Source organism: Sus scrofa, unplaced genomic scaffold, assembly GCF_000003025.6.
Source record: "Sus scrofa isolate TJ Tabasco breed Duroc unplaced genomic scaffold, Sscrofa11.1 Contig1878, whole genome shotgun sequence".
NCBI classification, from domain to species: domain Eukaryota; kingdom Metazoa; phylum Chordata; class Mammalia; order Artiodactyla; family Suidae; genus Sus; species Sus scrofa.
In genome coordinates, this window is record NW_018084968.1 from 624903 (window position 1) to 638558 (window position 13656).

Below are 13656 nucleotides of genomic sequence, written 5' to 3' on the forward strand. Positions count from 1 at the left end.
ACCTGAGACACCTGCTAAGAAGGCAGACACCGGGTCAGCACTTCCCCCCCCAGCAGACTCCCATATAGTAGACCCGGGCCAACCGTGGCACTGTATTTTCCTAAATGCCAGGGGTGGGGGCTGAGCTACTGTAGGTGCAACAGATGCCCAGGTGATTCTCATCCGTGGAAGCAGAGAGCCAGGGGACCTCCTCACGGGCTGGAGGAGGAAGCGCTCGGGGTCCTCTTAGGTCACCAGCCAAAGGCAAGTCCAGATCGCAAGGAACAGGCCTCCCAAGGAGGAGACAGGATAAGGAAAGAGAAGTTGGAACACAGGTTCCAAGACCCTACCCCCAAGGCCCTGTCTTTCTGGGCTTGGGCCACCACGCTCCCTCCCCTCTGGCCACCCTGACTGCTCCCCACTCTCCTGGCAGAGGCACAAGCCCTCTCCACTTCCTGCCATTCCCTGGGCCTGAGATGCTCTGCCCAGTTCTTTTTAAACGTCACGTGACAGCGCCACCCAGACCGTCCTATCAGAAGCACCTCCCCTCCCCATTCCTCACCCAAGAGCATCTCCAGCTGCCACCTGTACCATCATCTCTCCCGTCTTCTGTCTCTAGGGATCATGTACCATGACTCAGAGAGTATGACTCTGTCAGCTCATCATCTCTCTTCCTGCACTAGCAAGTGAGCTCATGAGAAGAGCAGACAAGCTTGTGCAATTCACAGCTCTGTCCCCAAGGTCCCAGAACAGTGCCTGACAGTCTTTGCTAAAGGAGTGAATGAACCTCTTGGATGGTCTACCTAAGGGCTCTGAAATGGAGCCCCTCCCTCCCGTACGGGTGTGGGAGGATTATTTAAATGTACACGGGGGAGCTCGGGTTCACCACCACCGTGGTATCTAATTGTACCCAATTTTTCTTTCTTTTTTTTTTTTTTTGGCCATGCCCTTGGCATGTGGCAGTTCCCAGACCAGGGATCGAACCCAAGCCATAGCAGTGACCTGAGCCACTGCAGTGACAACCCTGGATCCTTAACCTGCTGTGCCACAAGAGAACTCTGCTACTCAACTGTAATCACTACCTATGGGTGCAATGGAAAACTTCCTTCTGGGATGTTACTGCAGGCTTCAGTACCCACTACAGGCTCTGTGCCAACAAGAGAATTCATGATGGGCAGGAGATGGGGCACGAATGACAAATATCCACCCCCAGAGGTCCCACCCTAGAGAAGGGACCTTGCATTGTCGCGGTTCTTCCAAACAGTGCAATCTTAACCACTCAGCTCTGCTGGTGCTTCAAAGAGCACAGTCAGCAGATAAAACACGGCTGTACACAAAGTGACTATAAATCTACCCTCTCCTAAGCACAATGAACTGCTTTTCATCTGCACAAAACCCCTATTAAATAGGAAGCAGCACCTCCAGCTTCGGAGGCGACCATATGGGTTCAGAGAGGTTAAGAGATTCAGCTGAGGACACACAGCGTTCAAGGAGCACTTGGGAATTCCTATCAGGTGTGCAGACTCAGCCATAACCCCATGAGACACATCTTCAGCTAGAGAAGTGATTCCACGTTGCCTCAGGGGATGGTCCTTTCCTCTTTGTGATTCGTTCAATGGCCTCACAACACATCATCTGTGTGAGATAATTTGCTCCAAATGTAGCTGCCGGGTCCCCCACTGCAGGTGCCTGTATGATCACAGTTACAGTATGTCTCAGGGTCTCCTCACCTCCTCCCTCTGAACTCCCTGCTTTCTAACTGCAAATGTCTGCAGATAGAGATGGGCAGAAACACACATGTGGGACATTCACCTTTTGCCTTTGCTGAAAATATTCATGAAGATGTTACTCTCTGGCTGTGAATCCAGCGGTGACACACACCACTTGGATGGTGGTTTCAATGATACATGGCGGAGGCTGTGAACGTGGCTCATTTGGTCACCTGCTCTGGACCCAGGCAGCCTCCGTGAGCCCCGTGTAGACCAGGCAGGTGACCGCTTGCATCTTTCCCAGGATGACCTTCCCACATCCTAGGAACATGCGAGAGGACGCCCACGAACATGTGTTGCCAGCAGGTAACACGCACTTGATTCAGCCTGTGCTGACTCCACGCTTCCCTCCTCATGGAGGAGAAACTGACCAGCAGCGATCTCAAGCAACTTGTCGTATCGTCACTCTGATTGAAAAAGCGTCCCGTGTCATTGAGGGACACATCCATCCCACCATGGGCCCCTGCCATCGATAAAGCCCTTGTGTCGTTTTCAAGGGCTTGACCTGCTTCGGTTGTAGCCTGCCTGGATGAGTCCTACCATCCACTCCTGCACTTCCTTGTATGAGTCCAGGGCAGAAACAAAATGCAAATTGCATTAAAGGTCTAATCAACTTTTCCTGCTCATTATGGGCTTATGATAATCCTGCCAACCACGGAACATGGTCTGCCTGCTCGCCCAAGACGGCCCCTGTTCCCGTGTCTTGTCCTTGACTTGATCAGGCTGATTTTAAAATATCACCTGCCAGTTGTTTTGAAGTCTGCACATTGCAGGCTTAAGGCTTAGGACAGGCTTAAGGCAACAAACAGTTTGCAGGGCCTTTACAGGCAAGGCTGGGGTTCCAAGGCCGGCTCCCTTCCTCACTGGCTGGGAGACCTAGAGCATCGAGCTGAGCACCCCGAGCCTATTTCCTCATCTATAACGTGGGACACGTGTGAAATTGTTTGGAGGAATAAATGAGATAACCGGTGTAAAATCCCCAGCCCAGCACATGGCAAACAGTAATAAGCCAAAAAGTTCAAAGGGAACCTGAGCCAGACAGGGGTCAGCAAGCAACAGAAGCAAAGACCCAGGGCTCTTTCTGTGCAATTTGGCTCTGATCGCGGCATGACTCAGGGACAACTAGGGAGGCTGGGGACCGTGACGAACTGGGGCAGTCATGCACTATGCGAAGGAACAGCTACTACTCCGCTCCAGCCAGTGGCTATGCTATCATGAAATGAGGGTCCGGTTTGCTTGATCTTTTCGTTTTATTAAGGAAAGCCAGGAATCAGGATTTTTCTGTGCAACGTCCAAACTTTTAACTGCTAATAACACATTCAAAAATGGCAAAAGCAGAGTTCCCATTGTGGCTCAGCAGTAACGAACACGACTACTATCTATGAGGTCGTGGGTTCAATCCCTGGCCCCCGCCTAGTGCGTTGAGGACCCAGCATTGCTGTGAGCTGTAGTGTAGGTCACAGATGCGGCTCCAATCCCACATTGCTGTGGCTGTGGCACAGGCCAGCAGCTGAAGCTCTGATTCGACCTCTCGCCTGGGAATCCCATATGCCGCAGGTGTGGCCCTACGAAGCAAAAAGAGGTAAAAGCAGTTGGCAGGCCAAACTCAACTACGGGCCAGATGCAGCCAATTTCTGATGAACAAGAGAGAACCGGAAGCTATCACTACTGCTTCCATTACAGTTACAATTCAAATAGGACACAGCCTTTTCGTGGCTTCCCATCTCCTGCAATGCAATCAAGTTTTCTTTCTTTTCCAGGCACCAGGGCTTTATGGAGATGCATGTTCATTCACTGACTAACGATGACGATGACGCGAGCATTTCTCCAGTGTGGTCTGGTGTCCGTGTTAAGAAATAACATTGTTTCGATATTAACCAGGGCTCTGTCATTGCCAGACTTCTGGTAGGAATACTGGTCTTGTTTAAATGGATGAAAAGACGCTTTCGGAGTTAAGGTTTTATGAGCAAATTTCAGATCTCGAAGTCAGAGCTGTGATCAGACCCTCTCTGGGAACATACGTGTCCGAACGATAAGGTAGGTTACAAAGGAAAAAGGCAAATGTGGTTACCCAGAAGTGTTAAACATCTATCCCCAAAGAAAAGTTCCACGCTTAAAAAGCATTTGAGTTTTGAAGTTCAACCACGACAGAGATTCATCCATCCCAAAGGTTCATAAAAATCCCTCTCCCCCTGCAAAGAATGCAAAACCCGCACGATCTCTTCAAATCAAGCCCTGCATAGGTTTAAAAAAAAAAAAAAAAAAAACAAAAAAACACACACAGGAAAATAAATCATAAATTAAAAACTGGATGAATCGGCAGAGTAAACACACCTGTGTAATTACACTGGGCAAAAGTAAATTAAATTACTGCCAGCACCCCAACGTCTTCCTTCTGTCGTCTCCTGGTCTTGTCTCCACCCCTAGTTTACCCCGATCATTGAAATCATACAGTATTTTGCTATGTGTGTCTGTCTTCTTTTGCACAACATTGTCTGCGAGTAGATCTTCCCGGCTCTGTAGGATGTCACTATAGAAATATGCCGCTATTACTGTGTCCTGTCACGGCATTCAGGCATTTCACCCACACCCAGGTAAACATTCTCTTACACACCTTCTGTACCAATGCACACACATTTCTCTTTGGTAGATGGCTGGGGCTAGAACTGATTGGTTTATTCATTCATGTATTTGCTTTTTAGGGCCACATCTGGAGCATATGGAGGTTCCCAGGCTAGGGGTCGAATCGGAGCTACAGCTACCAGCCGGCACCACAGCCATAGCAACGTGGCATCTGAGCCTCATCTGCCAGCTACACCACAGCTCACAGCGACGCCAGTTCCTTAACCCACTGAGGGAGGCCAGGGATCAAACCCTCATTCTCATGGATCCTAGCTGGGTTCATTAACCACTGAGCCATGAAGGGAACTCCTAGAACCGATAGGTTGAAGGGTTAACACCGAAGAGTAATTCCAGTAGTCACACAAATGGCTCTCACTGCCTTAAAATGAATAGACCTACTCAACCATTAACAGGTCTCTCTGAATGAAATCCCCCTGCCTTGGTTAAACCGGTATCTGAACTTTTAAAATAGATGCAATCGCTTTTAAGACTCGAACTCCCCAAAGCAGATGTTCTGGGCCTTCTCGTTTCAGAAAGACTTAACCTGTCATGGTGACTGATGAGGGATTGAGGACAGACAAAGTATGACAGCCTGAAATTGTTTGAAATGTGTCTGCATCCAATGCCGTCTTCATGAGCAGGAAGCCCTGACTGATACTCATGTATCCAATTAAAAGGACAGAATCCCAAACTCCTGGAGCAGGACAAGATGCCTGTATGAGAAAGCAGACGGTACCACACTCCCCTGCTTTGTCTGTAAAGAACGGTAACAGGATGGAAGGGATGCAGGAGCAGGGACTGGGGGCCGGGGAGGAAGCATGAAGGACCAAACAATGCTTCCCAAATATGTCCACATCCTAACCCCCACAAACCTGCGAGCATGTTCCTGGCCGTACCAAGAGGACCTTGGCGGCGCTGATCACGTTAAAGATGTTGAGAGGGGACAATTATCCTGGAGTGTCCAGGCGGACCCAGTGTAACCACGAGGGTCCTCGTAAGAGGGACCAGAGAGGAGATGTGACCACAGACGCAGAGGTCCCAGTCAGAGGAATGTGGAGTTGGAGGAATCGGCCACAAGCCAAGGCAGCTTCTAAAAGATGAGAAAGGCCAGGAGATGGATTCTCCCCTGGGGCTTCCAGAAGGAACCAGCCCTGCAATATGTTGGCTTTAGCCCAATAAGATGGATGTTTGATTTCCGAGCCCTGGAACTGTAAGGTAATACATGTGTGCTTTTTATTTTTTTTAAGTCACTCCTTTTGTGGCAATTGGCTACACCAGCCACAGGAGACTAACACAAGGTGGCTTCTGGGATTAGCAGAAACCAGGTTCCCAGACGCCTGGTCCAGGACTCTTGCCATGAGCTCTTCCAGGAGCTGAAGCCAATGGACACAGCAGGGTCATTTTCTCCACCACAGCAGGACCATCGATATATTTTTTTTTTTTAAGATCAAAAGCGGGGTGTAAGAAAAGTGGAGGTCACCTTAGCAACCATCTCACAACCAAATAAAATCCTGATAGGCTTCAACGGCCCTTCCAGATTCTAAGATCTTCAAAAGATGCTTTTTCACCCAAGGTAAGAACCACAGACGCATGCCACCACACTGTGCCCTGTGGCTTGGGCACCCTTTGCAGCCTCTTATTCTCAAATTCTCATCCTTTGTGGGTTTCTGTTTCAGCTCAGCACTAATGCCATTAAGCCTTGGCTAGGAAAGCCCTTCATTTCTGATCTATTAAAAAAAATAAATAAATAAAACTTTTATATTACACTTTCCATTTCATTTTGCATTCAGTATCCTATGTTCTTATACCTCATGATATCCTTATTAAAGGATACATCGGAGCCATTGGCAGAAAGACAAAAAGGCTTGGCTGCCAACAAAGCTGCCACACAATTTAGCCTCGGAGGCTCATGAAAACCACGGGAAAGTATCCACTAGCACCTGGCACCATGAATTCACAAACCTCCCAGTACTACGTCTGGGTTGGGGGATGGGGAGAGGAGATGCGGGGCCTGGAGCATCAGTCATGTTTGAACAAGTTCTGCTTGGATAAAAGACACCCCCATCTCCCCTATTCCCCTGCTCACGTGCCCCATGATCCCCCAAAGCAATAAAGCAAAGAAAACACTTGAACTTACAATGCCTTGGTCCTCACCCCAACTCTTCAAAGCAGTCAAATATCAGGACCTCATCCTCTTGCTGTTGAAATTTATCGTCCTGACTCCCAAACCATTAATTTCAGGAGGCGTTCGTGTTGCTAAGAAGCAAGTGACCAGTGAAGTGAGGCTTCATGATGACAAAATTCTGAGTGCGGGCTGAAATCAACTCAGAAATTAGTATCCTGTGCCTGCTCGCGACACTGCTTTTTAAACGTTCTGGACGCTGCAGCCTCTGAGGACGCTTGCTTTGAAATAACCGCAGCACCCTCACCGGCCCACCTCCCTGACCACAGGAAGTGTCTGCAAGGAGCTGGTTATAAATGATCGGGGGGCAGCACGTGTGGACAATTTTCTGAATGGCTGAAAAGTACCCTTTTCCCACATGCTTCTAACTCGTAGCAGCTGAACACCCTCTCCTTGATGGGCAGAAAGAACAGAACCACACTTTGCAAATAAAACTCCCACGCCCATGAGAAAAGGTGATTCTGGCAGGAAAAAACAAACAAACAGGCAGGCATGATCTAAAATCAAATGGAAATGGTGTTTAAGTAGAACTACTCAAGTCCCAGATTTAACATCCCAACCAGAAGGCAGGTGCAACTCCTAGCATCAAATCCTGAGCTCTCAAAATCAGAGATGCTCAGAGCACCAGGAGGAGCCCATCTACCACTGGCTCCTGTGCCCTTCATAGGCAGAATCCTTTCCAGCCAACATGTACTAAAGGCTCATACTAGGGTGATGCTCAGACTCTGGGAATGTGACAATAAAACGGTCCCTTATCTCAAGAAACTCATAGCCAAGTGGCTAGAAAGACACCAAACAAGCAAGCTATCCCTTGGTGAGATAGTTTCTGCACAGGACTAGACACTGGCAGAAATGATGGGCACTGCAGATAGGGGCTGAGAGGAAGGGTTGTGGAAAAAGAGCACTGTATCCAGGACAGAAGAAACAGGGCAAAAATGAAGACGTTTTCTTGGGAAAAATCACTCCAGTGAGTGAAGACAGCAATGATAAGATCAAGTTGAAAGCCTGGGAAGGACTCCAGCTGTGCCAAGTGGAGATCAGAGGGGAGAGCTGTCACCACTCAAAGCCTGGACAGTGCATGTTCCTGCACTCATTCATTCACTCAACAAACAGTTCTCCTGGCAGGTGGAAGGCGCTAGAGATGGAAGGATGATGAGAGTGAGCCACTCCCTTCCCTCCTGATGTGCGCCATCAGTGGTGAAGACGGCAATTGTAAAAGCAAAGTGTCCTGAGAAGGAGGATGGAGTTGGGCGGGGGGATCCTGCAGCCCAGGAAGGCAACTCGGGATCCGAGCCATGTCTGCGACCTACACCACAGCTCACGGCAACGCCGGATCCTTCACCCACTGAGCAAGGCCAGGGACCGAACCCGCAACCTCATGGTTCCTAGTCGGATTCGTTAACCCCTGCGCCACGACGAAAACTCCATCATTTTTATAATGTCATTTCAAGCAGAAGATAAAGAGAAAGGGGTGATGGTGCCCCCAATCACCCAGCTACTGATTGGGCTGATTTTTTTTCTTTTTTTTTTTAGCTTCTTAGGGCCACACGTGTGGCATACAGAAGTTCCCAGGCTAGGGGTTAAATTGGAGCTACAGCTGCCAGCCTACACCACAGCCACAGCAATGTGGGATCTGAACCTCGTCTGTGACCTACACCACAGCTCCCGGCAACACTGGATCCCCAACCCACTGAGTGGGGCTAGGGATCGAACCCTCGTCCTCATGGATACTAGTCGGGTTTGTAACCACTGAGCCACAAAGGGAACTCCTGGGCTCACTTTATAAGTCCAGGACCTTGACCCCCATCCCATCCTCTCTCAGTAGATGGTACTGCTGTGTGTAATCTGACTCCAAAACCTCATGCTAAGAGCATCCACATCTCAGGGAGAGTTCTAAGCTTCAATCTCAGGACATCATCCACTGAAATTAAACAGGGTCGAAAAGTAAATAAACCCACATAAAGTCTGAACAATGTTACCATGAATCTAGGCAGCAATTTTCTCCCTTATTTATGGCTCCACCTGCCTTGAAACGGAAAACACGAGGGCATCAATAAATGGATGGCAAAGTTGTTATGTTTAACTAGAGAGAAAAGAACGTCTCTGTAGATCGTTTTGGAAGCGCGCTGATGCTCGAGGCGACTGGCAGGAAGTGCTCTTTGTCTTTGGATAAATGCAGCCTTTTCTAGAGTCTTGGGATCTCGGGGTCAGGATGGGTCAGGCAGGTGCAATTGCCCCTGACGCTCATCCCCCTCCTGTCAAACTGCACTTGTGTTTGCACATCTCTCCTGCTGAGCATCGCCCTCCCTCCCAGGGAAGCTCATCCGGGCACTGGACAGAATGACCCTTATTAGGACAAGCTTGACATCGGGCTCCCTGCCACGTCCTCCGGAGATTCAGGAGCCATCACAGTAGTCCTGATCTCTTTCAGGAGGTGGCCCTCTGACAGTTTCTTGAACTTGATCACGTACACATGGAGCCCCTGCTTCTCCAAGGTAAACCGCCCCATTCTTTGTGTTATTTCACAGGAAACAAGATTTGGTTTGGCACCGTCATTCAGCTAGACTCATCTCAAGGTGCCCACCTGCCTAGATTGTTCTTCCAAGTCTAGCATCTAAAATAAATGCAGTGTCCAGCTACAGACTGATACCCAACCCAGTAAAAGAAATCCGTCACCTTTATCAATGCTTCTGTTCGTGAACCCACATCACTCACCTCCTGTTTAATGCAATCTATCTGTCAGCATAATAAAATCATTCAAAGCCTGGGAGCACAGACCCTCCACTGGCCAGGGCTGGACCAGAGAGGCAGCTGGACCAGAGGTAGCTGGAAAGCTACTGTCAAGCTAATATCAGCCCATCATCACAGCCAGGTGTGAATTCTCTGTAACCCAGATCAACGTCTGTTTCCTCTTTGGAGAATTGCACCATTTACCTTTGAGGGCCATCCCCCCACCACCACCACCACCCCACCCCGCCACCCTGGTCTCACTCCACACGCCTCAGGGACTCTTGTCTACCCTGTGACCAGAAACAGGCACGGGGCTCAGGGCTGCCCTTCCCCAACCACAGTGATTGGTCTCCAGACCATGCACGACCAGAGGCAACCCAATCAGAGGCAGTGCTGGAGAATCAGGGGGAGGAAGTCCTTCTCTTTCTGCAGGGGACTGGTGAGAGTAAGTTGTAAGCCAAAGCTCTCACTATGTAGGAACAACTGCCCTGAAAGAAACCAGAGCAAATGGAAGTGGAGAAAATACAGGGCTACAAAACTATCATTGGATCCCCTGGATCCAACCCCTCCTGAAGCCAGATTACTTTCGAACTCATTGGTTTGGTCCCCAAATTCCCTTTTGGACAAAATCATTTGGGCTTTGGTTTCTCTAATGAGCAGAAATCAAAATTATGCAACTTCCCTCATCAGTACCCAGAAAGGTCATGTGACACCTTGTCAATCCCACCCCCTCCCCCAGCCAAAGTCTGCTACCTTGCTGAAGCCCATTCCATAACGTGGTATTCCAGTTAAAATCTCCAGCTCTCAAGTCTAATAATCCAGGCCCCATCCTGACTGGCTTTGGGTCCTTGGGCACATCCTTGAAGCCTATCTTCCTTGCCCTCCTCTGTCCCCACCACACAGGATCAATCCTTGTAGAGGAAGCGCTGACACACAGAAATCCCTACCACAAGACCAGGTGTGTAAAACACGCAGCTTATTAGTCGCTATATGGCCACCCTCCTCATCACTGTTGTCATGCTCTTGTTATTATTATTACCAGTCTATTAATGCTCTCAAGGTCAAGGTTTTCATGTATTAAACCTGTACCAGCACCAATGCTCTTGGCCTTCTTTCACTAGGGCTTTTTCATCACCCCCAGGAGAACGCTTCCTCCTACCTCTTCTAGTGCCCACACCAACTCCCCTTCCGCCCTCTGATCTCTTTGCCACGACGTGGACACCCACCGCCAGGGCATAACCTTCTCTACCTAGCTGCTGAGATGAAAGCTCTGGTACTCCAGGGACGTCTCAGGCAGGAAAAGGACAGGGGCGAGGCGCTGGGCTCTCCCCTGCTTTGCAGGCACACAGCTCTACCTCGTTTATATTCTGCGTGGCCAACTCAGGGCAAACCTCAGAACATGAAGTGGAACTCCTAATTAAAAGGTGGCCTTGAGCTGTCCATAAAATTATGCATAAAGGAAATGTTTAAAAACACAGTAGTGACGTTCTGGAGACAGATTTCCACTTGAGATAGATGTACATATATATTTTAACTCAAGCGGGGGCGGGGGTGTAAATAAAAAGATAAGCGTTCTCGTCACCACTGCCGTTCCTCCCCTCCCCGCAGCTTCGAAAACCATCTTGGCTAAGCAGAGTGTTGCCCTGCATCTGAAACTGCTGGCTGGAAGCACGATGAGTCTCGTCTTTTCTCTGGATTTCCGGGAAGCAGCAGGAAGGAGCATTTGCTCTTTGTTCGGGGAGGGCGACGCCTTTGCTGCCTTCAGCCCATCAGCATCCCGGCTCATCGTCTGTCCCAAGCCCACATGGTACCTCTGACCACCAGCGCCCTGGGCCTGCCTCATTTGAAGGAGTATTGTGTATCGTGGACAGCAAGGCAAGTAACCACCTGTTAACCGTCCCCTCTGGGGCGCTCGAAAGGTCCAGACCTCTTCTCACCAGAGTCCCAGCACCTGGTTTAGCACAGGTGGCAAACGACAGGCAGCAGTAACAACAGGAGCAGCAAAACGTTGAATGTGCAAATACAGGACTGAATCGATGAAAGAATGAATGAAACATCCAGGTCCATGAGTGGCTAAGTAACCCCCCAGGACCCAACCTTTTCCCCAGTATCCACTTGGTGCAATTCCATGTACCCGAGGCGTAGTAAGGCCAAACAAACCAAAACACTGCAGTTTGTTTTTTGTTTTGGTCTCTTTTTTTTTTTTTGTCTTTTCAGGGCTTCACCCACCGCATATGGAGGTTCCCAGGCTAGGGGTCTAATCGGAGCTACAGCTGCCGGCCTACACCACAGCCACAGCAACACCAGATCTGAGCTGCATCTGCCACCTGCACCACAGCTGATGCAGCAATGATGGATCCTCAACTCACTGAGCGAGGCCAGGGATCGAACCTGCAACCTCATGGTTCCTGGTCGGATTTGTTTCCTCTGTGCCACAATGGGAACTCTGAAACACTGTGGTTTGGAGCAGAGAGAGGTTTATTGCAGGGCCAGGCAGGGGGACGAGTGCCCTCCCAAACCCCAAACTCCTTGAAGAGTTTTCAGCAAAACCTTTTTATTTTTTATTTTTGGCCTTGGCATATGGACGTTCCCAAGCCAGGACTGAATCTGCACCACAGCTGTGACCTATGCCCTATGCCGCAGTTGCAGCAATGCCAGATTTTTAACCCACGGTGCCACAGCAAGAACTTTGATTTTTAGGGCCACACACGCAGCATATGGATGTTCCCAGGCTAGGGGTCAAATTGGAGCTGCAGCTGCCGGCCTACACCACAGCTCATGGCAACACCAGATGCTTCACCCACTGAGCGAAGCCAGGGATTGAACCCAATGGATATTAGCTGGATTTCTTACTGCTGAGCCACACTGTGAACTCCCGGCAAAACATATTTAAAAGCCAGATAAGGAGCAGGGGTCCCAGGGTATGTGATCAGATGGTACCCAATTCTCTGGGTGATGGTGAGGTAACAGGGTGGGGTCACGGGGTTAACATTAGCCATCCTCAGGTTTCAGGAGGACTCAGGGTTGTGTGTGAATGGCTACCTAGTAGTAAACATCTTCCTTGGTGGGGGCGGGACAGGGGTTCACGTTTGTAGGGGGAAAAAAAAACCTCAGGAAATATGCATCAAATACTTCAGACAGGGCCATCAGCCTGCAAAGCTGGTATCTGCATCACCTCCACCATGGCACTGCATCCAGAGGGCACTTTCCTTTTTGCTTTTGTATTTATCTTTTCTCTTTTCTTTTTTTTCTTTTTAGGGCTGCACCTGAGACATATGGAAGTTCCCAGGCTAGGGATCAAACTGGAGCTGCAGCTGCTGGACTTCACCACAGCCACAGCAACCTGGGATCCGAGCCGAGTCTGCGACCTACACCACAGCCCACTGCAACACTGGATTCTTAACTCACTGAGCAGGGCCAGGGATGGAACCTGCATTCTCATGGATACTACTCAGGTTCTTAACCCGCTGAGCCACAGGCGCTCCTGTTATTTCTTTTTCTCTCCTCATTACACACTCCCTCCAAATACCTTTATAAACCTAGACAAATCTTTTCCTGTGACTGAGCAACAGGATTCCATTTTTCTACAAAATGAGAAGTCAGGATTAGAAGACCCGGAGGTTCTTCCTAGGATTCTGAGACAGCCAGCATTCCTGCTTCCCTCCATCTCTCTCCCCGAGGGAGAGCATCCTTCTTACCTTCCAAGCTCCCGGCAAACAGGTAAAGCCAGGTGATGGCTGGGATGCAGAGCAGGGTCAACGAGGCAGCCAGGAATTTCCGTCTCCCCCTGCAGATTCCCAGCATCCTCTCAGAAGTGGCAATCCCTAGTCCCAGCGCCGCTTCTCTGCCTGGAGCCCGGAGTCCTTGGCCTCCCTCATAATACTTTCTGAAAGGAAGAGCAAAGAGGAAGGGCTGAGTTCTCTGCACTGTAAATGGATGCAAATGGCCAAAGAGAAATACCCTGGAGATCCTGAGAGTGGCTGACGCACCTATAATTTCCTGCTAACCTTTTATCCCGAGAGATGTTGCTGCAGCCTTGCAGTCCAACCAAACTGAGATAGTTCTTTACACCATAAATAAATGCAGGATGATACAAATTATAAAGGTGCAAGCACGCTCTCTCACATGCGTGCGTGTGCACACACACACACACACACACACACACATTTTACCATATAGGTGAGTTCTGAAACCTGGATTAACATACTTATTAAAGGAACACTTACTTAGCCCCCTGGATGTACCAAGCACTAAACAAGTGCTGGGCTTAAAAATGACTAAAATGGAGTTCCCGTTGTGGCTCAGCAGTAACGAACTAGACTAGTGTCCATGAGGATTCGGGTTCCATCCCTGGCCCCGTTCAGTGAGTTAAGG

At 49.4% G+C, this 13656-nt stretch overlaps 1 protein-coding gene across 2 annotated transcripts in view; it reads right to left on the reverse strand.

Moving 5' to 3' along the window:
• Positions 1 to 13656, reverse strand: part of LARGE1 (LARGE xylosyl- and glucuronyltransferase 1) — a 588827-nt gene that overhangs the window by 410481 nt on the left and 164690 nt on the right. For both annotated transcript variants that reach the window (XM_021081477.1, XM_021081478.1), the window contains exon 2: positions 12981 to 13168. In XM_021081477.1, coding sequence (XP_020937136.1) covers positions 12981 to 13086 — 106 coding nt within the window. In that variant the 5' untranslated portion in view covers positions 13087 to 13168. The remainder of the gene's footprint in view (positions 1 to 12980; positions 13169 to 13656) is intronic.